Genomic DNA, 27533 nt, shown 5'->3' with positions numbered 1-27533 from the left:
GTAACGTACATACGACCATTCGTTTGGCTTTTACGCGCGTTTTGTAATCTAACTTTGAGACTCAAACCGCGCTCGTAAAAAATACTTTATGAATTTTCTTAAAATACTTATTTAGACAAAATGTTTTACCACAGTTTAATTTGAAGTCTTAAAATGCTCTTAATTTAAGATAAAGTTGAGAAAATGTGCTTTAGGTATATTTTTATTGACGATTGCTCTGCTGTAATAGTATGTAGGTATGCCGTGTAACCTAAACTTTGTTGATTAAAGTTTTCGTACAGATATTTATTTCCGTTCTGGTTGTCTGTCCTGAGGACGTTTAACTGTCAGTCCCAGTTGTTATCATAAATACCAGAAAGCGATCCTTAATCACAGTAGGGAATATATCCGCCAATCCACGTAGGAACAGCGTGGTGGATTAGGCTCTGATCCTTCTCTCCTATACGGAGAAAAAGACCTATTTTAATATATTTTTTATTTAATCATATAATTAATAATTAAATAAATATTTCAATTTAATATATAATCTTTTTTCCTGTGTCATAGTATTAAAGGTTTTTATTGACAGATTTTGATTAGAAACTATAGGGTTTAGCGTTCCGTAGTCAATTTATGGAACCCTAAAAAGTGGGTAACAGAAACGATAGAACCACAGATGAAAGTGAATCTTGAGTGGCAGGGTAATGAGACGTCGGTAATGAGTCCTAACCCACCTTTACCCTACGACTTCCTTTCTGTTAATTACACATTATGTACCCTGTGGAGGACGCTTCGAATTACCCTGTCGTTCTGTTGCGTGTTTCCTCTATTATTGAAAGGAGTATTTGTTTAGTTATATATACGTAGATTTTTATGTAGAGGTGTATGTACTAAGCGTGTACATCAGTTTGTATGTGCCTCTCTTGTAGAGTTAAATGAAAACGGCTTATAAATACAAAATATATGTCATCTTACCATTGTATTATAAAGCTTTAGAAAAATCTTTTGCAACCTTCTTATGCATACTACATATGGAAATACAAATATTAATTGAGAAGGAATGTTTGTTTTCCACGATCAATAAACTGAAACTACTGAAATAAATCAGTTATCTAATCAGTAACAGTAACAGCAAAAGTAAATGTAAACATTGATAAAACAACAAAAAAAGTTTAAAATAATCCTGTAGGTTGGGAACCCGGTCCTGCTAGACACGGCGTCGTCGGGATTGTTCAGAGGTGAGCCGGACAATCCCCATGGAGGAGAAGTCTGGTCTTTTCGCCGAGGCTAGCCTGTCGCTGGAGGGATCCTGTTGCCTGCAGATTCGGGACCCTCCAATTAATGCGGCTGAAGGCTGGTTTTGGTCGGTAGTGCACCCCCAAGTGCTGAAACTGACATACGGTCTAGAAATGCCAACCCGGGCATCCTGGATATCACCCGTAAATAGGTTTCCCTGCGATACCAAAAAAAAAAAAAAAACAAAAAAAAAACCTGTAGTCAATGAAACGTCAATGAAATTAAAAAAAATCTCAAACAGTCGTAAAATTTTGGCGTAATTCCAGTAATTACCATCCTCTCTGTACTACAATACACAGCAGCCATAACATTCTAAATATTAACTTAACATAAAACACTAAAACACAGTCACCAAACAACTTTCATCCCTAGGCTTAAAAAGAAAATTTCATTCGTCCGAAATATTCATATTATTCACAACAGAGCCACTGTTTTGTTTTTAAGCGTCAAATAAAGAGACTCGTAAAATGTTGAAAAGAAAAATGGGTACATGAAAAGTTTGCTATTTCCATAATTCTTTCACAATAGCTACTATCATAATGTACACTGATGCCACCTCTATAAAGTATAAACCTTTGTCCCGAGTTATATTGTTCGCGTAATATACAATTTTGCGTTTTTTTTTTTTTTTTTATTTATAGCGATACTCATTTGAAGAAGAAAATATTGTCTCGTTATGAACAGTAAATTGTTATTTATTATTTCATTACGTTCTAAGATAGAAGGGAAAGTTTTTTAAACATAAAGTTGGAAAATAATAACCAGTTAATGGTAAGCATAACGGTAGCCTATGAACGTGCTGTCAACACACAACTTCCAAGCTTATTCTGACACATTATACGACACCTTCTCTTACACGAGAAAAAAGGCCTAAGCTATGGGATGTTACAGACTGAATAGTTCGTTTTGTACGGAGCGTACCGATAAAGGACAAATCGCACTTGACTGCTTTTTTAGGCAAGAGCCTAAAGCCAAAGTTAAGAAACTTGATAATTTTCCTCGTTCGCTTCGCGTGGCACGTGTGGATTTGTTTTAAAGTAATAATGGTTATATGAAAGCATGTAATACGTATGGTATAAAGTACTTGTCATATAATATAAACAATTTTTTTTATATATAAAATATTAAATTAACAAGAATTAGGGGTGTCAAACTTAATTTTTGCAGAGGGCCATATATTAAATTTTTAATTTGTAGGCGGGCCAAATTTAAATGTATAAAAAATTAGTGTGCGTATTTTAAGCCTTCCGTAGAGGAATCGAGTGAAGTCATGGTTCTTCTTTACGTGGCACATTGCGATCGCGGGCCGTTGGCGCAATTTGTAATGGACCCACCCTGCCTACTGTTTCGCGAGTTGCAGTTAAAAATCCCACATGAGTCTGGGTAATATTTGTATTTATTTATGTATTATTACTATGTATATTTATCAAAAAATATATATTTACCTCTAGCATTCGGCTGTTAATAATAACATCAACATTAAGTTGCTTACCGTAGGAACAGACGACCGCGTGTGTATGTTACAAGATTAGATTATCATTCTTAATAAGGAAAACTTACCGTACGTATATTTTTACTTGAAGTCGAGAGGTTTTTTTTTTTTGAAGGATTCAAAAGATGTGGGTACATATATAGTATTTTTTTATATATATTTTTATCTTTAAAAGTGACATTTTTCTTTTTATTCATTCATTCTTTAAATTAATGGCTTTCAGTAGTACCAAAATCAACTGATTTTGCTATTAACCTTCCTTTTTGTTGTATATTGATGTGTGTGTTGACTGTGACATGTAAATTTATGTTGATGTAAAAGTGTGGGTTGGAGCATTTTTTTTGGTCTTCCTAATATTCATTGTCTATGTAGTTACAGTGTTTATAAGAATACACTGTCAGTGCATAGATGACAATGTCTTGGCACAACTGTCTCAGGACTAGAGTTATCACACAATCTAGCATTGGATTGGAGTACAACTTCGTTTCTAAAATTTTCACTAACAGTTAAAATAAAAAAAAGTGTGTGTGTCAGCTCCGACGCACGACTGGAGTTTACTCCTTCAGATCGACTGTCTAAATAGGCACAAAAAAGGCTGACTAGCCTAAGAAAAATATTAATACCATATCAAATGGTAAATAAATAAATCCAATAACGCCATCTATCGGAAACCTACTGAGTTACGAGAAACGTAACGAGGTCATTCGTTCAGTAGATTTTACTCCTTATGTTTTTTACTATTATGTTATGGTTCTTATGTCAATTTTTTACTATTATGTTATGGACCTTATATATAGTATATAAGGTCCATATGAAAATCGATTGTTAAGGAGTGAACTCCAAAAAATTTCCCCACACTCCCTGGATTCCCTGATACAATATCCGCGGTAATTATTTTAAAACTTCGAATCGTCAAAGTTTACAATCCAATTATTCCTATAATAGACGACTCGGTGAGGTCGCGTCGAAAATGATTAATTTACACAGCCGAGGGAATCGAGCTTCTGCGATATCAATTTTCAATTAAAAATTAAGATGAAATCAATTAACTTTGGACGTTATTTAGAAACTTTTCGTTAATTAATCATTATTTTCATAACGAACTTAATTAATTATTAATGATTCGATAGTATATTTAAGAGACTTTCAGTTAATTACCGTACGAACATATCCCAGAAAGCAACATAAAACAAAAGTGTTGCGAGTGGCAATCAAGGTGCGATCGAGCCACGAGCGTTAAGTATATACGCTCTCCTTGTCTCACGACTCACTGAATAAGACTGTCGATTCAGAATCAAGTTCCTTGATATTAAAAACAAATTATATCTTTAAAAAAAGAATATCCATTCAGATAAGAAATATCAACCACTAAAATTAAAGACATATTTTCGACTGGCACTCAACGGCCTTCAGTAGAATTTTTTTCGGTCAAGAGTTAGGTACACACAAGAACAAACGCCTAACCACAAATATATTTATTGCCAATACTAATGTTCGCCTTAAACCAACTATCACCAGTACATAAGCCAGTTCTATGACCAAAAATCGCTACGGCTTGTTGGAATATACGCATAAGCAAATGAATATGGAGGGTAGATTGAAAATATTTGTTATTGAAATCAAAATAACTTGATGATTATTAAAGAAACAAAGAAAATAATTCAGCTCCATATTTGACAAAAGTAACAAATAATTAGAACATACAGAAAAAAAGATTGATAAATGATTGCTGTGTATATTTAATAATACGCAACTGGAAGTGTCTTTCTTAGAAGATGTTTATGTACATTTTCAGATTATTTCGTGTATCACCAAAATATATTAAGTTTCAAACACACTCTTTCATTTACAAGTCACTTCGTCCTAAAAGCTTTATTTATTCCCGTCACAAACACCTCTTGCCCGCGTCACGACTTGTTTGCGTCATCCAATTTTATATTATCGAGATCACGTTACACTTTCGCGCCTTCACGGTAAAACTTTTACATTTCCTCGTAAAACACTATTAGTACGTGCGCATACATTTACTGTGTTGTAAATTTTATATACCGGTTAGGTGTCTCAGGTTAATTTCCTGCAAGTGATTATGGCACACTTGACTAGACTAGTCTTATTTACTGGAAAAGAATTTTACTCTGCGTTTCTTTCTTTAACTTTAAAACTTCATTACATTCATCATTACTTCGACCCATCGCAGTCCTCTGCCTGTTGCAGTCCACTGCTGGACATGCCTCGACAAGTTCGCGCTAAAAATGGCGTGAGCTCACGTGTATTGTCCATAGTCAAAACGCTGGGCAGGCGGGTTGACCGCAGGGCTGACTTTGTCGTACCGAAGAAGCTGTTGCCCGTCTTCGGCCTGTGTATTTCAAAGCCAGCAGTTGGATGGTTATCCCGCCATCGGTCGGCTTTTTAAGTTCCAAGGTGGTAGTGGAACTTTGTTATCCCTAAGTCGCCTCTTACGACAGCCACGGGAAAAGAGCGGGGAGATTTTAACGCTTGATACTTTTAAAATAAATTTGTCAAAATCAATGATCATCAAGAACGTGATTCTACATACTTTGGTTCACGTATATTTGTTTCATGAATTAAGCAATATAAATTTTCTCTAAATTACTTAGGCCTTGTTTGTAACTTATTATACTTATCTTACTGGTACTTAATTATATAAATGCATTCAACCGCTCTGGTGTAGCGGTGCTCATAGTCGCTTAAAACACCCGATTCGGCTCGATTCCCACTTGGTCCAGTTTGGATGTCTCACCTTGTGGGTCTCCCTGTCGTACCTCGGAGAGCACGATAAGGCGTCGGTCCAGGTTGTTATCATAAATACTTTATATACCTCGTTACTGATAGTAGGCAATATAGCTGCCAACCAGCATTGGAGCAACGTGGTGGATTAAGATCTGATCCTTCTCCTACACGGGGAAAGAGGCCTATGTCCATCTGTGGGATATTACAGGCTAAAGCGTATCAAAAAATTATAAACGCATCAAGTAGCTACATAATAACAAAATTAAAACCTTTTTACAGAACTTCGAACCTAAAAAACATTCCCAGATTTAATTTCCAGCGTCGGAACAATGGAACAGAGCTGAGAAAATTAAATTATTTAAGCCAGCAAGTCTTTTGACCCCATAACATTGTTCAGAGTTCACCGACCCGAGCTCTGTAACAGTTCATAATATTTCATTAGTTTGAACAAGGTAAAAAGCCTCCATCCCTTGTGAGTCGGCCATTACCGTACTCCGGTCCTAATGGACTCCGTGTTATTGGGAGTATGAGATCAATTGTCTTCGTACATGACGTTGATTAATTCATGACTGCTATGATTATTTAAAGACATATTACGGTAGAATTTTACGCACGCTTGACTTGGAGCAAGTTGGTGAATACGTGACGGGAGCGTTACGAAAAGTGTGATCGTGTGAGGCGAATGGAGCAAGAGAGAGATGCAAAAAAAACATTTTCTTTCTCTCTTTCTCTGATAGCCATTTACGCTTCGTATATCTACGAGTAAGACATTGATTACGGATCTGATTGCATTTAAAATTAACAATTAAGGTGTTAAAACTAATCCGAAGGTTTATTATTTTATTCGGGTTTACAAGGTAGCTTGAGTTGATATGTCTGTAGTTTTTCGTGTAACGAGAGTTAGTAGACTTATATAATAGTTGTGTGTACTTTTGTTCACTAACTTGTAACATCTCATAAAATAGACATGACAAATTATTACTGGCAATTTTTGTTTTTGCTTGTGAATACGCACTTAAACCCTATTTTTTTTTGTCAATATACTTTAAATAAAATAAAAAACGATCTACGTGGCTTAACTGAGACGCACTTCCAGTAATCATACTTATATTTAGAAAAAAAGTAATAAGTAACGAGTGGTTTTTGTCCGCGCAATTTTTTCATAAGAAAAGTGTTGAGTTTTTTATAAGAACTTTGTCCATTTTACTGCTAATGTGGACTTCCGTTTTTAAAGGGTTTTTATTTTAAACTTTCTGGACATATAAAGCTATAAATTCTTTAAATTGGGCTGAAGAGATCTAAAATTTGTGTAAACTGGCTCTGCTGTAAAAAAAATTGGTTACGAAATTTGAAAATTAATTTACGTAAAGAATGGAGCTTAGTTCAAAAATGTAACGCTACCGAAGTACTTATAAGGACCTTATAAAAGGTTTTAAAAATCATCTTGCGCTCATCGGTGAAAGAACCTTTTGAAAGCCTTTATCACGGGAGATATTCTGACAATCCACTTTTCAATTCTACTCACTCATATAAAGGATAGCTCCTATAGATGGTATTAGGAAGGTCGTCAAAAACAGGTTTTAGTTACGTATAAAGTTAAAATATACGTTATTCTTTAATTAAAGTTTATGATAAAATGAATGAATAAGCTGCTGCCTATCTATTATAATACTAATGATTGTCTAGTGGTCGAAATTCGGCTATAATTAATTTAAATTATAACTTTGAACACTATTAAGGTTTTAATTAATTTGTTATGGTTATGTTTGACATTCAGTATTGACAAACAATATTAATCTTTAATCTATTCTCAATTTGACCACAGACTAACAATGAACAAAAGAGTATACATGCGTGTGTGTGTCAAATACGTGGTAGGGTGTAATGTTTTTTTATCATTAAACCAATCAATCATCATCATCATCATCATGTTTTTTTATAGATTTATGTATTTCTTTACTAATAATTTTTAAAAATTTGAGCATTCTGCACTCCTTCTCTATATAAACTATAAGTGTGTTTCATACTCCTCCTTCCGTGCGATTTTCGTAAAAGTGGTACAAAGTTTGCTTCACGTAGATATTATTTATAGATTATGAAGCTTAAAAGTTTGTTCGTTTAAACGCGCTAATCTCAGGAGCTACTAGTTCATTTGAAAGATTATTTTTGTGTTGGATAGCGAATTTACCTTGCAAGGCTATAAGATATTTTTTTCCTCAAATTAACCCGCGTGACCGCGTGGCACAGCTAGTGAGTAATAAAGCTTCTATTAATCGGAAGAAGATCTTTCAAAACTACTCAATACATAATTTACCAGTTATAAATTAAGTCACGTTCTCTATGAAAGCCATTTCCATTAAAACCCACATCTTTGTCATTTCGATAATCTTAATAACTTGGCTGTTTGATATTTTAAATATAAAAAAGACCCGCAGTCCAGCGGCATGTTTGATTGAGTTCCAATCCTTCTACTATACGTAGAAAGAGACTAATGCCCGGCTGTGGGATGTTACAGGCTGTATCGTAATTTTAATAATCGTTTTAATGATTTTTAAGTCAAGAACAACTTATGTATATTTTGATAACGTCTCCGAGATTTGTATCTTGTATGCAGATTCAAGTTGGTTCACGTATTTGAAATAGAGCTTTCGTGCTCCGACGTAGTAACGGATGCAATAAAATCTATAGTAAGGTTATAGATACTAAAATCATTTCCGATATTACCATAACTATGTGCGTGTGGGTGTAGTAGCATCGGTAAGGAAATTAACATTCTCATAATTTATTTTGTATCAAAATGTTCGAATGGCTTAACATATTTAAGACGTTTAGAAAATCGTTTTTAGGACTGAAACATGTGCATTTATGCATGTGTCTTTTTTTATATAAGTCGGTGAACAAGCTCACCTGATACGGTAAGCGATTACCGTAGCTTATTGACGTTTGCAACACCAAAAGCATCGCAAGTTGCCAACCGTACCCCCAATTCTTCCAAGGAGCTCTGGTCACCTTATTCACCAACAGGAACACAACACTGCTTGAAAACAGTATTATTTAGCTGTGATCTTCTGTAAGGTCGAGGTACTACCCCAGTCGGACTCCTCCATTTTTTGAGCAGGAAATTTCCTGCTGTGCCCTACCTCAGTTCTGTTCTGAGAAAACTCTGACATCTTATATTACGGCTTTAGGGCTCTGTGCCCGAAAGTGTAATAGTTTTCCCTTCCGTCTAAGACGTGATCTTTGCGTGCGATATATATAATAATAATAATAATAATAATAATAAATACTCTTTATTGTACAACACAAAGAAACATTACAACAAAAGTGATACATGAAAAGAAAGATGTACAAAGGCGGTCTTATCGCTAAGAGCGATTTCTTCCAGACAACCTTTGGGCATAGGACATAGCGAAGAAAAAGAGAAGCGGTAGGGAAGTGTACAAACAGTTGATAAAGAATTGATATATACGTATATGTGTCCGGCATATATGTCATTACAGTCTTTTTATGCGTTACTTTTGTATGTTCCACGTTTCGCATGAAAAGACCATTTGCTTTATCTTAGTAGACGACCTATTCTCCTTGCGTTTACTGCATGAAACCGTTTAACGATGGCCAGTTAAGTCAACAAATTGTCACATTAAACTAAAAACCGAACATGACTCAGGTTATATGTACATGGGTGCTATAACAGACAATAATAAAAAATAAAGTCACTCATATTGGTGTGTGCTTGCTATTAAGCGACTTCAAAAAGTGGAGGGAGATTCTCAATTCGACTGTATTTTTTTTTATGTATTAGTTAATTATTCACCTGTTACCTCAGATTTTTTGACTGGGTGGACCGATTTTGATGATTTTCTTCTTAACGAAAGGTGATGCGTGTCATGTGGTCCCATTTAAATTTGATAGAGATCTGATGATACTTTTGAGTAATATTGATAACGTATATTAACTTACGTTGTATTACATGTCGATGTAATTGATGTCGGTTTTTTTTTTATTTAGAAGCAAAGACAATTATAATTTTAATTTTCATTTCGTAAAATGAATTCAAATTGAATAAATCGATTGCTATTCCACGCTAAATATCGTCTTTGTTGCATAAAACGTACACATTTCATTTGAACGACAATCGACTGTCACTTGCAAAGTTTCAAGTCAGTGTTTCGTGTTCGGAGATCATTTATTACTCATAGCTTTAAACAAGGATATTGTATTTTACATTAACTTTACAGTTTATACAACAACTGTCAATAACGTTGCTTTGAATCGTAAACGGAAATAGAATGCAGAACTTCACAATATCAATACTTACAAAATTTCGTATTTAAGTGAACTTGAATTAGTTTTGTTTCTAAATATTACATAAATATCATCCCATAATGAACTATGAAACTAATTTTTTAGATTCGGATCAACCAAAAAACATTTAAATGTAAAATGCCTGATCCCTAAAAATATTATAAATGTGGATGTAAGTTTGTTTGTTACGCTTTCACGCGAAAATCATCGTGAAACTTTGTACAAATATTCTTGGACATATTACATAGCATCCTTTTTATTTAAAAAAAATTCAATGTGAACGAAGCTGCGGGTAAAAGCTAGTAGTAAAATAAATAATGTACATATATAAAGATAATATATAGTTTTGTTACAAATTAAATACATTTTAACGTCCGTGAACTTTTTTGTAATTACCTCAGGTGCAGAACTCATGCATGCGGTCACGGTCGATATGATGCAAAGTGGTTGTACCTCCCTAGTGTCAAAAGCATACAACTTTTCTGGCATTTTTGCCACAGTTCTGTTATTCTTTTATTATTAACAAAGCTTATCTATACTAATAAAGAGGTAAAGTTTATAACTTTGTTTGTATGTAAGGGGTAATCTTCGCAAATACTGATCCAATCATGAAAATTCTTTCACTAACAGAAAGCTACACTATTCAGAAGTGATAGGCTATATTTTATTGTAATTGAACAAAAATTCAGTAAATAAGAAAAAGATTAAAATATAATATCAAAATGGTAAATAAACTAGCGCCATCTATCGCTATTTGAAATCAATTTATTATTCTTTCGACGTTATTAATTTAGTCTTATTTTAGTCTATCGACGACGTTTTTACGATTTTTGAAATATTGCGTTGGAGCAACATATTATTTATTTAAGTGCTATAAAATTTGTTCTTTAAAGTATGTTATTTGGTTAATATAATAATAATTAACGCCCAACGAAGTGGGCACGGGTCGGCTAGTTATTAATATTGATAATATGTTCCTACCATTATAATTTACGTTCGAATTGTCTTAGTGATCCTCTGATATTGGTAATTATCGATGGATTTCTGGCACATTTGTTTTCGTCCTACGTAGAGGAAGTGGATGTTACAGGCTGAATTGGATCACGTCAATATTCTATCAAAGGTCACAAAATTAGACATAGTATTAGCGTAACTAAGTTAGGGCATAGTAACAAATTTCCTGCTCAAAATATAGAGCAGCCCGACTGCTCAAATGCCTCGACCTTACAGAAGATCACAGCTAAATAATACTGTTTTCAAGCAGTGTTGTGTTTCTGTCGGTGAGTAAGGTGACCAGAGTTCCTGGGGAGAATTGGGGATAAGGTTGAAAGCGATGATTCTGGTGTCGCAGACGTCTATAGGTAATCGCTTACCTTCAAGGTTTGCCGACTTAGTTGTACAAAAAAAGTATAATTTCTGAGACTACTGTAAACGGTTGTGCTGGGATATTCGACAAAATGTAACATTCTGCCTATATTATATATATATACTAGCTAACCCCGCAAACGTTGTTTTGCCGTATATCTTATTAACCCCCTTAATCCCTCCCCCTATAACTTAGGAGTATAAAAAATAGATGCTGTTCGAATCTCAGACCTACCCGATATGCACACAAAATTTCATGAGAATCGGTCAAGCCGTTTCGGAGTAGTTTAACTACAAACACCGCAACACGAGAATTTTATATATTAGATATACGGTCGAAATTAGTAACCTTCTCCTTTTTTGGAGTCGATTAAAAAAGCATATAGATAAACTTTATTCCTAGTAAAACAATTATAGCGCATACACACAAGTTCAGCAAATAGTAGTTCCGTTTGTTTTCTCTGGAGGATGCTCGAATACCCCATAATATAATTTCATAATGTAAATTTAGATAATTACAAACACATCAAACGTCCTTCCTGTTTGTCGGGTAAAGACGGAACCGTCTGCAAATAAATTCGAATGCGCACTTGTTTGTGAGCAAACGTGTAGTATTTAAAGGATATAAATTCAGTATACCTATTTGGTTGTGGTTTTTTTTCATGTTTTAAAAGTTAAACAATAAATGAATATTTCATAACATCCACATAGTCTGATCCTATGGTAAGCAACTTAATGTTGTGTTATAGGTAACAGCCGACTGATATGATATAACTATATATGTTTTATGTAATATATATGGAAATAATACATGTATAAATACATTAAATATTCCATAAACTATATACAGCCGACGTATGTGTAAATGTATGGCACAGTTTACGTATTATTTTTCAAAAGAGTAACTGCGGAGTTTCTTGCCCTTTCTTCTCTGCAGAATCTACATTCCGAATCGGTGGTAGCTTCACTTTTAACAATAATTAGAATTTTAATTTGTAAAAAAAAAATATTCGAAACGTCTTTTGAAGCCTATTTGAATAAAGCTATTTTGATTTTTAACCAACTTCCAAGGAGGAAAAAAAAAGGAGGTCGTTCTCAATTCGATTGTATTTTTTTTATGAATGTTAGCTCAGAACTGGTGGTCTGGAAGAGATCGCTCTTTAGCGATAAGACCGCCTTTTGTACATTCCTTTTTTTTTGTTATTATTATTATTATTATTTTAACGTTGTACATTTCTTTGTTTAATAAATTGTAAACTTCTTTTAATGTGTACAATAAAGAGTAAATTATTATTATTATTATTATTTTTTTTCTTGCTTGTTTCTTTTTCTTTTATGTTACTTGTATTGTTTTTGGTTGTACAATAAAGTATATTTGTATTGTATTGTATTGTAACTTTAGACTGGTAGGACCGATTTTGATGATTATATATGACACGTGGTCTCATTTAAATTTGATCGACATCTGATAACTACTTCTGGAATAATTTTTGATAACGTGTATTTACTTGATAATTTTTTTCGTGTAACTACGTTATGTTATTTATCCATACAATTGAAGTCAGATTGTTTTTCATTTGCGAGCAAACACAATTTTTATTTATTACAATTGAAGTTAATTATAAATCCGTGCAGAGAGACAATTTGTAAATAAATAATAAAAAAATATAATGTTCGCATGCGAATGCGTTTACTTAATTTAAAGTAAGCTGTAAAAAGAGATTGGATAGCGTCAAATTTTATAAAGCTTAATTTGCTTTTAGTTATAATAATATGGAATTGACTTCAGCAACGATCACGTTTTTTTATGATATTTATATAACTATGTCGACAAACAACCGTACGGCTCACCTGATGGTAAGCGATTACCTCATCTCATAATTATATATATATATATATTTCTACACAATACACATACGGTCGTCTGTTCCTATGGTAAGCAACTTAATGCTTGTGTTATAGGTACCAGCCGACTGATATAGCTATATATTTTTTATACGATAAACATACTTATAAATAATACACATATAAATAAAAATTTATATTACACCCAGATTCGGGGTGGGAATCGAACCCACCCTCGGAGGAGAAAGCAGGGTCACTACAAACTGCGCCAACGAGCTAGTCAAATTGCAATTATTGTCATGATTAATTTAACAGTTGTTATTATATTATAATTTTAATGTGATTACTATTGAAGTTTTCACTTCTGCCATGCGGTTTAAAGCTCACACTCGATTTTTTTAATATACCTTTAGCATATTTTTACAGCATAAAATATAAAAAAATTGCTCAAAATATTTCGTAATGCCCAACAATTATAATTGCACTTTTCACAGTTTGCAAGGAAGAACACAATCTTTCGAGTCTGATATTAAACTAGAAAATGTCCTGTCAAACCGTTAATAAGTGGAAAAAGATTTAAAAAAAACATGTGTGTGAAATCAGCGCATTTCAAATAAGGAATAAATGACCAGTACATTATCCTAGACGTCGGTCCTCGAGGCGGCGATCCCATCGATTACTCTCGCGCCGGGGGACCGCAGTCAGCGCTAGTTCACACGAGACTGATTCTTTTCTGATTTCTAACCTAACTTAAAATAAATCAGTAGTTGCAAAAACTTACTACTGAGTGTGTAGTACGTGTCTATTAGTAATAGTTACAGAGATAGGAGAAAGGTAATTTTTCGTTTTCCATAATTTTTGTCCTATAATTATGATCTAATTGTTATTACGTTGTTTTTTACAGAACATTAGTTCTTTCCCTTGAATATGATTACAAGATATTTTTTTTTCTGATCTGTCTGACCTGCCTCTTGATGGTAGTAAATGTCCGTCACAAAATTTTATATAAATATTCATTTTGTAGGCAACCACATATTTTTTATACAATTAGGTCAGCTAATAAGTATATAAACGTCTGGAACAACAGAAACATTGCAAGCGAGTTGCAGACCCTACCCCAATACCTCCAGGGACTTTGGTCACCTTACTCACCTCAGGAACACAGCAGTGCTCGAAAGCAGTATTATTAAGCTGTGATCTTCTCTAAGCTCGAAGTATTTTTCCAGCCAGACTGCTCCAGATTTTGAGCACAAAATTTCCTGCTGAACCCTACCTCAATTATATTCATGGATATGCACGACTAACCTTACAAAACATCCTTCAAACATTCAATATGAAACCTATAAAAATCTTTTTTTTAAACAGGAAAAAATATTCTCACATTTCACTCGTACGTCAGACATACATATTTACTTTCAACCATCAAATAAACCTTTTCTTGATTGAACCATATATAACATGACATTTTACGATGCGACTGGTCCTCGAGGCGTGTCATAGATTATCTGAAAGTCACTCAGCGTGTAACGCGACGCCTGAAGCGCAAGTCCTGAATGATGACTCGATAAAAATTGTACGTAAACGTAAATATGTATTTGAAATATGTTTATCGTTAGGGGTATATCAGCTAGGGGTTTTTTTTTTTTTTAAAAATTGATACAGACATATTTAAATTCGAGCTTTTCTTTTGTGTTGGTTTGGATGTAACATTATTTCCAACCAACACTGTAAGAGACGTATTCAGATTCATTAATTTATTAATGTTATTTTTTTATGACCAATTAATAACAATAATAATGAGTTTCGACTAATATCTTAAGAAACTCTCGCTAGATTATTGGATCAAGGGTTGGAAAGTAAGGTAGTGTTGCTTGAAATGGCACGCATTGTAAGGAGATTCCTCAATTTGTAACCTAATAACCGGCGTCCTTGCCCTCAATTTCCCCTCTGAAGAAACCACTATTATCTATACTGTTAGTTTTATATAAATATATTTAAGAATGTTTGAACCAATTTAAATAAAGATATATATTTTGAAATATCGCTAATTTCGGATAAATTATAATCTATACGAAATACGAATACTATCTTACAAAGTAAGTGTAGTGAGAGTTCCAGATACTCGGGCAGAATCGGAAACATGCCTGTGGTGCTCTTGGTCCAAGCCATGGCTAGCCCTCGGCGTGGACGACGAAGGCGTCATCGTCTCGGGTTACTTGACCCTTCAATGCCCGGGGCATAATAAAAAGGACCTCAGGGCTGTAGATATGTAAGCGACAGAGATAAGTAGAAAATCCCACATAACCCCATTGCACCCCTAGAGTCGGGCATCTTCTTGAAGACTTCCCCTGCGTACACAGAAAAAAAGGCTATGGCTAGCCAAACTCGATTACTGCAAAACGAACGCTTTTTTGCCACCTTAACGTTACAAAAGGAGCATATAATTAAAATAAAACTACGAACTTCGAAAACTTACAATAGATATCGTTTGAAATTATATCTCCCGTCTAAGATAACTCGGACAAAGTTTTGAGTTAAGTATTTCAAACAGCAAAATCATGAATGTTGTATTCGCGTTCTATTTCGTTAATTTACCTAAACTCCGGGTAATATGACGCTTCAAAGTTCACAACAAGTTGCCTAATGGGTACTCCTGAATAAGAAGGACTGACGGATGGATCTATGAAATTATTGTAAATACGAAAAAATTGTTACCCATTTTCTCTTTCTCAATTTCTCTCAAAGACTCGACTTTAAAAAAGGAAAATGCTATATTCGACTGTATTTTTTATTTGTAACCTGATCTATTTTTTATTTAACTTTAGCTTGTAATAATTTACTGCTGGTCAAAGACCTCTTTCCCCATGTAGGAGAAGGATCAGAGTTTAATCCACCACGCTGCTCCAATGCGTGTTGGCGGATATGTGCCCTACTATGAGTAACGATCGCTACCAAGTGTACATGATAACAACCGGGACCGACGGCTTAACGTGCTCTCCGAGGCACGGTGGGGAGACACTCTTTTTTATGCTTGTATCGATTTTTTTTACTTTGTCTATTTATAGCATAATTTCAAAATGTATTTATTAACCAAAGTTAATAATGATAACAATTTCAAAGTTAACATTAGGCATGAGAGGAATTTCTACTTGAATAAGATATCATAAACCCAAAATAATCTCTCAAGAAATATATGTCTTAGATGTTATCAAAGAGGTCCCAACATCTTTGAAATGCGATCTTTTGATTAAATTAAGAGCGAACTTGTCAACTAAGATATTTGATGTTTACCTTCTGTAGTTCAAGAGAGGGTTAGAAAGGGTGAACGGGGAGTTTAACGAGAATTTTTCTGGACCGTTCGTAGCGCTAATGGAAAACTGATGTTGCGTCTGCAAGGAGTGTCATCTCAGACTTTGTATCGAGAAAATAAACATTCTGAGAATTCTAATATAATATTAAAAGTGTTATCTTTGTGTGTTATACTAGTGTGGTTTTTATTCAACTATGTTATCTTATGTTATAGTTTTACGTTACTAAAATATTGAAAAGATTAAAAAGTAATGCTTCTGAAGAAGTATTGCAGCTTTTTTAGCAAGTGGTTGAGTATTCATACTGTAAAATAAAGTAAATTTTACAGTAAAATTGTTTTATCAGTTAATATTTATATCAGTAATAAATAAATAATAAACGTTTTACACTCAAAGGCCCCCAGTAGGATTATCTATGTCGGGGTCCGGAAACATACACAATACACAAGCACAAACGCCCAGACTACAGCAAACATCTGTATGTCCAATACAAAGGTTTGCCATGTACGAAAATCGAACCGGCAACCAACAGTGCAACAGCTAAAAGCCAGTGCTGTGACTGTCGCGCCAACTTGTCGACAAATAATCGTAATACAACGTAGGTAGACGAAAAAATGTAAAGTAAATACGCGTTATTAGAGAGATGACTCAAAAAATATTTATCAGATCACAAACGATTCAAAATAGACCACATAAGAAGCAGTCGTCTATAAAAAAAACATCGAAATCACCATACAGTAAAAAGTTATAAGAAAAGACAGTCGAATCGAAATCTCCTCTTTTTTTGAAGTTGGTTAAAATATAAAATAAGACTTTAATTATTGCTAGATTACACAATTGATTGTGGCTACTTATGTTTTATAAATATTATTTCATATTTTTATATAGATACTAGCCCCCCTTAAAAGAGGGGGGAGGGGGGAGGGGAGGGTTTATAACTTAGTGGTATGAAAAATACATGATGGCCGATATGCACACAAAATTTTGTAAGATTCGATCAAACCGTTTCGGAGGAGTATTGTAACTAACATTGTGACACGAGAATTTTACACATAAGATTTCATATTTTATTCATAGCTAACAAACCATATTATAAGTACACTGTATGAGTAACTTAGCAGTTATTTTTTAACCAATTTCAAAAAAAGAGGAGGTTTTCAATTCGACTGTATTTTTTTTTTTTTTCATTTACCTCAGAACTTTTGTCGACGATGACAGCGACAACGATTTCGTTGTTTTTTTTTTTAATCGAAAGGTCAATGTGTCATGTGGTCACGTTTAAATTTAATTGAGATTTGACAAGTACTTTTTGCGTAATCTCTAATCATGCGTATTTACTTGACCATTTTTTCATAGACCGTCGTTCTATTACACTTCATAACTTTTTATTGGCTGGGCCGAATTCGATGATTCTTCTATAATCGAAACCTGGTGCTTGTCACATAGTTTTTTTTTTTTTAATTTTATCAAGATCTGATGACTACGTTTATATTTATTTGACTATTTGTTCGTCACCTAACGTTGTATTTCTTGTCGATGTACTCGTAATTGAAGTTGGTTTTTTTCGTTTGGAAGCAAACAAAATTATGTAGACGTAAGTCTTTACCTAGAAGTCACAGTTCAGTTTAAGTTTTCATTTCAAATTTAATTACGCTGATCATTACTTATCGCGTGGGTATAGATTGTGATAGTTAGTGAGAAGTGGTTGCTAGGCAACGACACGTGTTTTCAGCTATTAATGACGATAAAGATTCGGCCGTGTATACCTCTCGGGTACTGTGGGTAATATCGTTCATGTAGTCGAATTACATTCCATGTTCAGTAGTTTGATTACATATAAACTTTAATACAAGTGGCAATATTAAGTAATTAAATCATTATTGGGTTAAACTCTGGAGTCGTATTGGATATTATGGAATGGGGATCATCGAAGCCACCTTGCTAGTCCACAACAGATTCAAAAATTTTTTGACGACTACTACTAGAACAGGGATTAACTTGCTTAAAATTTGGAGCAGCCCGAAGGGAAAGCAACTCAACGTTACAGAAGATTACACTACACCTAAATAAGTAGAGTTATCTTCTCAAGTAGTCTTGTGTTCATGTGGTGTGTAAGGTTGGGTAACTTGGAAGTTCTTCCCTAGTAAGGGTCAGGGATATTGTCGCAATGCGACGGCAATGCTTCTGTTCTGGTGTTGCTAGTACCGTAGGTTTATTTGCCAACTTTGTGATACAAAAGATGTCGTAACGTTATGTGGTGGGTATTTTGACGCAATGGTTAAGCTCTGGTTGACATGCACATGGCAAAATATCTATAGATCATGCAGATGTTTGTGGACTGGGCGTCTCATTTTGTGTACTCTATATGTTGTGGAACCCAAATATAAAGGACCATATTCGAGATCCAACAATTTAAGATTCATATCTAACTGGGAACTGCTGAGCGTGAGCCATTTAGTTATTTGCTATTATTATCTATGTGTATGTAACTCAGATATATTCTGTGATATGCAGGTTTCCTCGCGATGACTGCCTTTACCTGCAATCCTAATATAAATTTTTAAACAAGCTTCCTAATATTCGAGTGCTGACCCGAATGAGAACCTCTCTGTTACGATCCATATTTTCTATCCCCATTGCCATCCCGTTTCTATTTTTATTGGCAATATATACAGAGTTTACAGAAATGTTTAAGAGTCTATATATTTTTTTCTTTTTGTTTGACGCTCAGTAAACAATTGTCATAATTACAAAGTTACAAACAAAAAATCCAATAGTAATTTCTGACAGGATTATATATTATCTTTGACTAGCTTTTGATGTAAATATTTTGAAATGTAAGTGAATATCAAAATAACTTATATATTCAATGTTCTAGACAGCTGTTGACATTAGTTGCTCTAGTCAGTGAAATTCTCCACGGAACCTTATTTAGAGCGAGCGAGTGCTGAGGTCGCGACGTGATTTGAATCCTAAAATGAAAACACATTGGCGTTTGCAGTACTTCTGACTTGGTACTCTGTGGGGATATTTCAGACCTCTTTAGTCAAGGTGCCAGACATTAGTTATTGCCAAACACATTTATTTTAGCATCATATTTCATTATCTTAAATCATTTTCAAGTTTTGAAATAAGTCATACGATTACGTCACACACTAGTGAATTTTACATAATTTATGGCCAAAATTGACAAAAATAAAGATACTCCGATTCAATAATTGTGTTTGCTCGCAAACGAAAAAAAACGACTTCAATTACATCGACAAGTAATACAACGTAAGTAGACGAAAAAAAAAAATTAACAAACACGCTAGTCGTCACTACGATTTTCGAGGGTTTCCTTCGATTTCTCTGGAATCCCATTATCAGATCCTGGTTTTATCAGCATGGTACCACACGTGGGATATCTCATTTCTAACAAAAAAAAAGAATTATCAAAACCGGTTCATAAACGACGAAGCTATCCCCAAACATACATTAAAAAAAATATACATGTATATTTATACGGTCGAATTGAGTAACCTCGTTCTTTTTTTTAACAAGACATATGGCGCCATCTATTAATGATCTGTCAAACGTTTGCCACATTCAAATACACACTCGAGTTAAACAGTTTTGCTAATGGAGTAATTTACAACAATTTTGAATAGCTGTTGATCAAAAACGTTTATATTTTATTTAGTTGATATTAGATGCGAAACAAAATGTAGTCTATACCTTCAGGTTAGTATATTAAAGAAACTGGATAACTAAAACGCTTGTTGTGTATAAAAAACCATCTTATACTAAAAAAGTTAATTGTTTGACTTAAAATTCTGGAGCCATTTACGAAATGTATATTCGTGATGCCTTAGTAAAATGTTATTCAAATTAATACAAAATTTAATTAAAATCAGTTTATTTTTTACCCTTTGATAATGTTTTGCTTAAACTGACAGCGGTTCTAAAAAGCCTTTGTAAAAGTTGAAATAAAGATTATATATTTGTCAGTAGCAGATACTGTCTGAAAAGTTGGATAAGTTGAAAATTTTAATCAAAATAAATTATACGTATTTTTAGTACACGGTGACTGCTAACTTCACATAAATTCATATTATACATAAAGAAACAAAATAAAAATATATATTATTTGTATATATTTTATATATATTTATTTAATATTTACTATTATTATTAGGTTCGATCAACTATTAGAAGGTTATATATGAAAAATACTCAATATTTTAGTTCATTTTATATGACAATAAGTAAATTAAAAAAAAATATAGTGAAGTGAAAAACATAACATGAATTAAAAAAATTACCCTAATCTATCTGACTTCAGAAAGGGGCCGTTTATAGGCATAATTCCGATTACAAAAAAAACCCTAACCTATCTAATTTAAAAATTACACCGTTTATCGACATAGTTTTTTTTACAAAAAAAAAATAACCCTAACCTGTCTAATTTAAAAATTACACCGTTCATCGACGTAATTTTATAACAGTAAATAAATAAAAATAAAATATATTTGATTAAAAAACATAACACGAAACAAGGCTGTATGGTCTAAGACCTTTGCCTTTACAGTTATTTAAACAAAAACAATGAATTATGCTTACATTGCTTTGGAGCGAAACGATAAGTGGCGCGTCATTTTTTTAAAGCATCCTCAGTCATTAAACATCAGTTGAAATCAGTGAAAGCGATAACTTAACGTCTGAAATGTTATTATCAAGTGCGAAATGGGTAAAGCTTTAGATTAGGTAAAACCGAATTTCGGGACCGTGGGGGGATGGGGGGGGAGAGGGTGGGGAACGCTACCCCTGGTACCACTGTCGCACCTCGGAACCCCATGGTTATGGAGATATCCATGGTTAAAGTTTTGAGGTTAGAAGAAGAATTTCGAAAGTTAGAGGAACGCTTAGCTCCGGCGCTGCGGGAAGTGCAGCCCTTTCGCCCTTGCGTGCGAAAGCACGCTCACTCATGCTCCGTTCCGCAGCGGAGGCTGGTCGCCTTCGGCGACCAGCCTCAGCCGCTCTTCTACGCATTCGTTCGCGCGCTTTCGCACGGCGGGCGAGGGCTGCCCTCCCTCCGCGCCTCCGCGGCACAAAAAAAACACTCTAGGGGTAGGACAGACCAAGACCACGTGGACAGTGGGGTGCTCCGATTCGGTTTTGGGTATTTTTCGAATTTCTAAACCTATATTCTAGCACGCAATGTTACTAATTTTATTAGAATATTATGTCTGACGCGTTATTTTGTTTAAAAGTGTCGATTTGTCACACAATGCAAACAGTACGAGCTCAAAGGTATTATAATAGCTTTAAATTCTTCTTCTAACCTCAAAAACTTTAACCATGGATATCTCCATAACCATGGGGTTTTGAGGTGTGACAGTGTTACCTTGTATAGATTCCCCTACACCCTCCACCCTCCACACCCAAAAACCCCATAATTCGGTTTTTCTAATTCGGTTTTACCTAATCTAGATCTTAGCCCCATCGATATCTCCATAACCATGAGGTTCCGAGGTGTGATAGTGGTACCAGGGGTAGTGTTCCCCACCCTCCCCCTCCCCATCCCCCCACGGTCCCAAAATTCGGTTTTACCTAATCTAGATCTTAGCCGCGAAATGTGAATATAACATGTAAAAGCTACGGAACTAAGCATGGTTACAGCAAGTTGTATCGTTTGTTGATCTTGGAGTCGAGATCGTTTTTACGTACGCCTGTTCGAAAATAATTTATAAAGTTATTTAAGCGGCGCATGGATTGCACTGCCCGCAGCGCCGGAGCTGTGGTGAAGTCAGACGCGGAGCTCAAAGGTATTATAATAGCTTTAAATTCTTCCTCTAATCTCAAAACTTTAACCATGGATATCTCCATAACGATGGGGTTTCGAAGTGTGGTAGTGTTACCTTGTATAGCTTCCCCTACACCCTCCACTCTTCACCCCCAAAAACCCAATAATTCGGTTTTTCCTAGTCTAAAGCTTAGCCATAATTCGTTCTATAAATAGTAAGCAAGTTTCATTTTTTTTGTTCTAATTATATATCGTAAATGGGTACATAGAATCTAGGCAAGATGACTCCGTATTTTATTAACCTTCCCATAAGATTTACTACCATTTATATATTCAGCAAACTTCAAAGAAGAAATCTAATATCTACCCTTCGAGACGTTTCCTTCTGGCTTCTTCGTGATCTATGATACTAACACTTGTGTTCAGAACAAGTTAACCAAACTGCCAGAGTGGAAATAGTTTGGTCCACCTCTAAATAATATAATATAATAAATAAATTATGGTTTTTCCCACAGATGGTACAGAGAATCAACCAGTGGAACTCTCCGAGAAATACGCGAAGGCGAAGGAGGGGGTCGCTACAGTTTCTCATCTGACTCTCTCACCATCAGACGAGCTGAGCTTTCTGATGATGGGCGGTGGGCTTGTAGAGCTGCCAACGCTCACGGACACCTCACTCTGAAGCTGCACTTATTTCTACGAGCACATTTGACTGTCCATGCACAACCTCATACACAGGTGAGCTAATATAAAAATTACTATTGATATTTTGACAAATAACTTCTACAATAGTTTAATGAACCTTAAAAATAAATCGTGAAATTTTCAAATAGCTATAGGTTCACTTAAAACGCTTCAATAACAACCAACTTGGATATCACAAATCACTGTAGTAGTCTTGCTACCTACTACTAAAGTCTTAACTTATGCTGATAATCTTAATACCCACCAACTAAATGTGTTAAAAAAATTGTTTCAAGTTATGTAATTTGAGTCAACTCAAATTAAAAAAATACCGTAACTAGACGACCCTCTTAAAAATTTCTAACTCTAAACTTCAAAACAGATAAAATATCTCGTTAAATTTTTCTAACTTAGAAAAAACCATTAAAGTAAAACTCCACCGAAATTAAATGAACCTTCGAATTTGTTTCAAAGCAAAAAAATTTAATTCGTTACCAGGTCATTAGCGAGAGCATCAAACGGTTCGGGCTAAATGCCTTTTAATTATGCCAAATAAATGATCAAGCGACGTTGACCGGGCAGGCTGTCTATTTGCTTTTCGATTTAAATGGTGCGGTGTTTGCGGCTCTGATTTTAACGTCCTCCATCGCGAAAGCAAGTGACGTATTTAAATTTCCGTCCATCAGGTTAATTTGATTTGGATGTTTTTGTCAGATACAAAATACCGCCGCGCTTATTTCGGAGTTTGTTTTTCGTTATTTTCATTCTATATTCTTTATTTACTTATGTAAATTTATACCACCGTTTCAAAACATTTACACTTTTCTATTTATCATTGAAAATATCTGATTCAATTGGACTTAATTTTCTCTTATATCTAAATTTATTTTGTCCTTTATTAGTTTCACCAGAAAAATTATTTCGTGTTTAACTACGGAATTTAAATTTGACTTACACATAAGTCTGATATTAGAAATATCACATTTGTAAGAAATCCTTTTAAACCGACTTCAAAAAAGGAGGAGATTCCACAATTCGATCGTATATATAATTTTTTATATATGTTCGGGGATAACTTCGTGGTTTATGGACCGATTTTGATAATTCTTTTTTTTTTTGGAAAGGAGATATTCCAAGTGTAGTAACCATGATAAGGAAAGCAGAATTTGATGATGGGATTTGAGAGAAATCGAGGGAAATCATCGAAAATCGTAGTGATGATTAGTGCGTTTGTTAATTATTATTTTTTTCGTCTACTTACGTTGTAACACAATTAATTTACACAAATTTCATCAGATTTAAAGGTCATAAAAACTATTAAATCTAATAATATATGAGCGCAGGAGGTAATAGAAAACAGGTGTTGATTTCTTCAATTTGTACATTGGTGCATATAATACGAAGGCACGTGGGACATGATAGGCAATGTTTTATTCATCGGGAAAACATTGATTTAGAAGGTTACAATGTCAGTATCGGAAACGTTGTCTGCCTTTCATCTGCGCTCAATTTATCTACTTCACGTTCCTTCGAGACAATTTATAACAAAAGGCATCGAGAAACCGGAATTTAAAAAAGAAACTCATAACTTGAGTATAAAACTACGTCATCTTTTCTTTATTATCTTATACATATAGATTATATTATACTACTAGCTGACCCCGCAAACGTTGTTTTGCCATATATCTTATTACCCCCTTATTCCCCCCCCCCCCCTACAATTTAGGGGTATGAAAAATAGATGTTGTACGATTCTCAGACCTACCCGATATGCACACAAAATTTCATGAGAAACGGTCAAGCCGTTTCGGAGGAGTGTAACTACAATCACCGCGACACGAGAATTTTATATATTAGATTATATGGAATTAAAAGGAATTTCTTTTACTGGGTACAGAAAAAAAAGCAATTTGAACTTATTAAACTACTTCATTTGCTTATTAAGAGATATGCATTTTTAATTATGATTTCTCATTTATTCTTGTTATACATACATATATAATTATCATTACGACTGTAATTCAACTTGTAGTAATTAATGACAATAAAAAAAAAGACATGCCTACTATAATAAATAAAATCAGTAAACACTAACGAAAGAAAACACAAGTATAGACTATTAAAAAAGAAGCCTTAACATTGAACGAATATAAATCCGACGAACTGATCAAAACTATAAAACGTATACAAAACCTTGCAAATTCAGATGAACATACAAAAAGAGATCAGACCATTACCCTATTCAAACAAAGGTTATGTACAGACATACATTTATATTTTAAGGAACAGGCAAAGTGGGTTACTTGTTCAGCAAAAATAAAACCTGAAAAAGAACTGCCCCGATTGTTTGAGATAGGGCGAGGGTATGGACAACTAAATTGTTACCGATGTTGATATTGCAAATACGATTGTTTTCGAAAGACTCCCCTTTTCTGGAACGGATCGTCGTGCAATTAGTCTTTTGGGATTCGTTCGGCTTACGCATTGATTTCTATCATTGATTTGTTTTCTTTGAATGGGAATGATTCCTATTATTTGTATATTTTTCTGAATTTATTTCAGCTATTATAATATACATCAATATATCACTATCTCTCACACTTACTTCACTTTTGTTAAAATTTTAAATAATATTCGGCAGTGAAGAAAATATATGTCCCACACTAAGAGAATTGTCTATTAAAGAATATAGCAGCTTTGACCGTTACTGTACGTCGATCTAAATCAAAATATAGTAAAATCTATACATTGATTTTTTTTTTCTCTGATCCACAGGCTTCATTTCTATGTTGTAAAAGGTGGATCAAAGGTTTTATTTTCGGTTAAAGGCCATATCTTTTTTTTAAGGAACATGTATGATTACGAAAAAAGTTTGTAGCGGTATAAAAGCCGGTGTAAACTGTTCTATATTAAAATCACCAACTTCGGGTATTTAACTGGCCGAAAATTTTTGCTAGACTTTTCAGATTATCATTTTTGTTGTATGCCCTTATTATTCCATTATTTTATTTATTCATATTTATTTTACTATATACGGAAATTGGGGGACGGGGAGAACTTAATAAGCTAAAGATGTTGTAATTAACCGGATTACTGCTATGGAATAATAGATTCCTGAATCTATTATCAAGTCTGATTCTGTGTTCTCCAGCGCCAATTTGTTGTTGGAAAACACGCGTAACACAAACGCCCAGAACAAAACCAAGGTCTATTGTATCCAATCTGGTATGGCACAAAGACGTTTTAGTATCAAATAACGATGGACGGCTGCATAATTGTATTAAATGCTCAAGAGGTATTGTAGAGATCTGATGTCAATAGCTGAAGTAAACACAATACGGCGTCCCGTTAAAGATACGCCTGGAATATCAATATCGTTGAGTAGACAGACTAATTTAAAAAGAAATAGAATAAAACCTGAAAAGAATTGCAAAGGAATGAAAACACCTTTTGTATTTTAGTTTTTCTCCTCAGCTTGTATATTAATTTTATCTATACATCTATACAAATAAATAAAATTGGAGTGTCTGTTTGTAATATTAAAATAACCACTTAACTAAATACATATGGATGTATACACGGTACATAGACGGAAATAACATTTTTTTTTACAATTTTTGTCTGTCTGTCTGTCTGTTTGTTCCCGCTAATCTCTGAAACGGCTGGACCGATTTTGACGGGACTCTCGCCGGCAGATAGCTGATGTAATAAGGAGTAATTTAGGCTACTTTTATTTTAGAAAATTATTTATTTTATAACTCTGTGAACTGAATTATAACTTTTTTGTTAAATTCCACGCAGACGAAGTCGCGGGCACAGCTAGTTTTAAAGATAATTAGACATTATAAAATTATTTGACAACACTTTTTAATTCTGTTCTATGGGTGACGCATTGGCGCAACGGTCACAGCACTCGTTTGTGCCTGTTGCGCTGACGGTTTGGAGGTTCGATCCCCGCACATGAAAAATTGTATTGGCCATACAAGTGTTTGCCGTGGTATGGGTGTGTGTGCAGTCCTTATGGGTCTCCCCACCGTGCATCGGAGAGCATGTTAAGCCGTTGGTCCCGTTTATTATCATGCACACCTGCTAGCGATCGTTACTTATAGTAGAGAATATATCCGCCAACCCGCATTGGAGTAGGGTGGATTAAGCTCTGATCCTTCTCCTACGTGGGGAAAGAGGCCTAAGCCTAGCAGTGAATATTACAGACCAAAGCGTATTCTTTATTTAAAAACAAAATACAAACAAATATAATGTGCAGTAAAATATGTACATAGGCGAATAGTAAGGCGTCATAATTATCGTTATAAGTGCGATCTTGTTCCGTGAACGTGACCTTGATCATGTTCTTCGAGACCACCTTTGGGTTTAACGCGATGTAGTTGGTAGGAAGTATATAGTGTGTTGTTATTTTTTTATGCACGTAAAATTATTATTTTATTATATATAACGTACTACACAAGAAATAAATTATTTTATTATTAACCATCGGTCCATTTAACTTAATAACTGGCGATTAATGCAAATACTGTGTGTACACTATATAATTCGGAGCACGTACAAACATTTTCAGTTCATTGCTTTAATGTATTCTGAACCAACAATCAGTAGTGAGGCAAAAACAAAATCAATTCGAGGTTTTTTATTCCATTAAACTGCTTTGTGACATCACGCGTCTAAAATCGCGACCGGCAGCCATTTTGGAAAATTGATTAATAAT

At 34.2% G+C, this 27533-nt stretch overlaps 1 protein-coding gene across 1 annotated transcript in view; it reads left to right on the top strand.

Annotated features, from left to right (window-relative positions):
• Positions 1-27533, top strand: part of LOC123654730 (Down syndrome cell adhesion molecule-like protein Dscam2) — a 228133-nt gene that overhangs the window by 158542 nt on the left and 42058 nt on the right. Inside the window, exon 7 of the mRNA XM_045590618.1 lies at positions 22642-22864. Coding sequence (XP_045446574.1) covers positions 22642-22864 — 223 coding nt within the window. The remainder of the gene's footprint in view (positions 1-22641; positions 22865-27533) is intronic.

The sequence above is a fragment of the Melitaea cinxia genome, chromosome 1, assembly GCF_905220565.1.
Source record: "Melitaea cinxia chromosome 1, ilMelCinx1.1, whole genome shotgun sequence".
NCBI classification, from domain to species: domain Eukaryota; kingdom Metazoa; phylum Arthropoda; class Insecta; order Lepidoptera; family Nymphalidae; genus Melitaea; species Melitaea cinxia.
The sequence above is the reverse complement of the archived record's forward strand: the minus strand, read 5'-3'. Positions and strand labels throughout refer to the sequence as shown.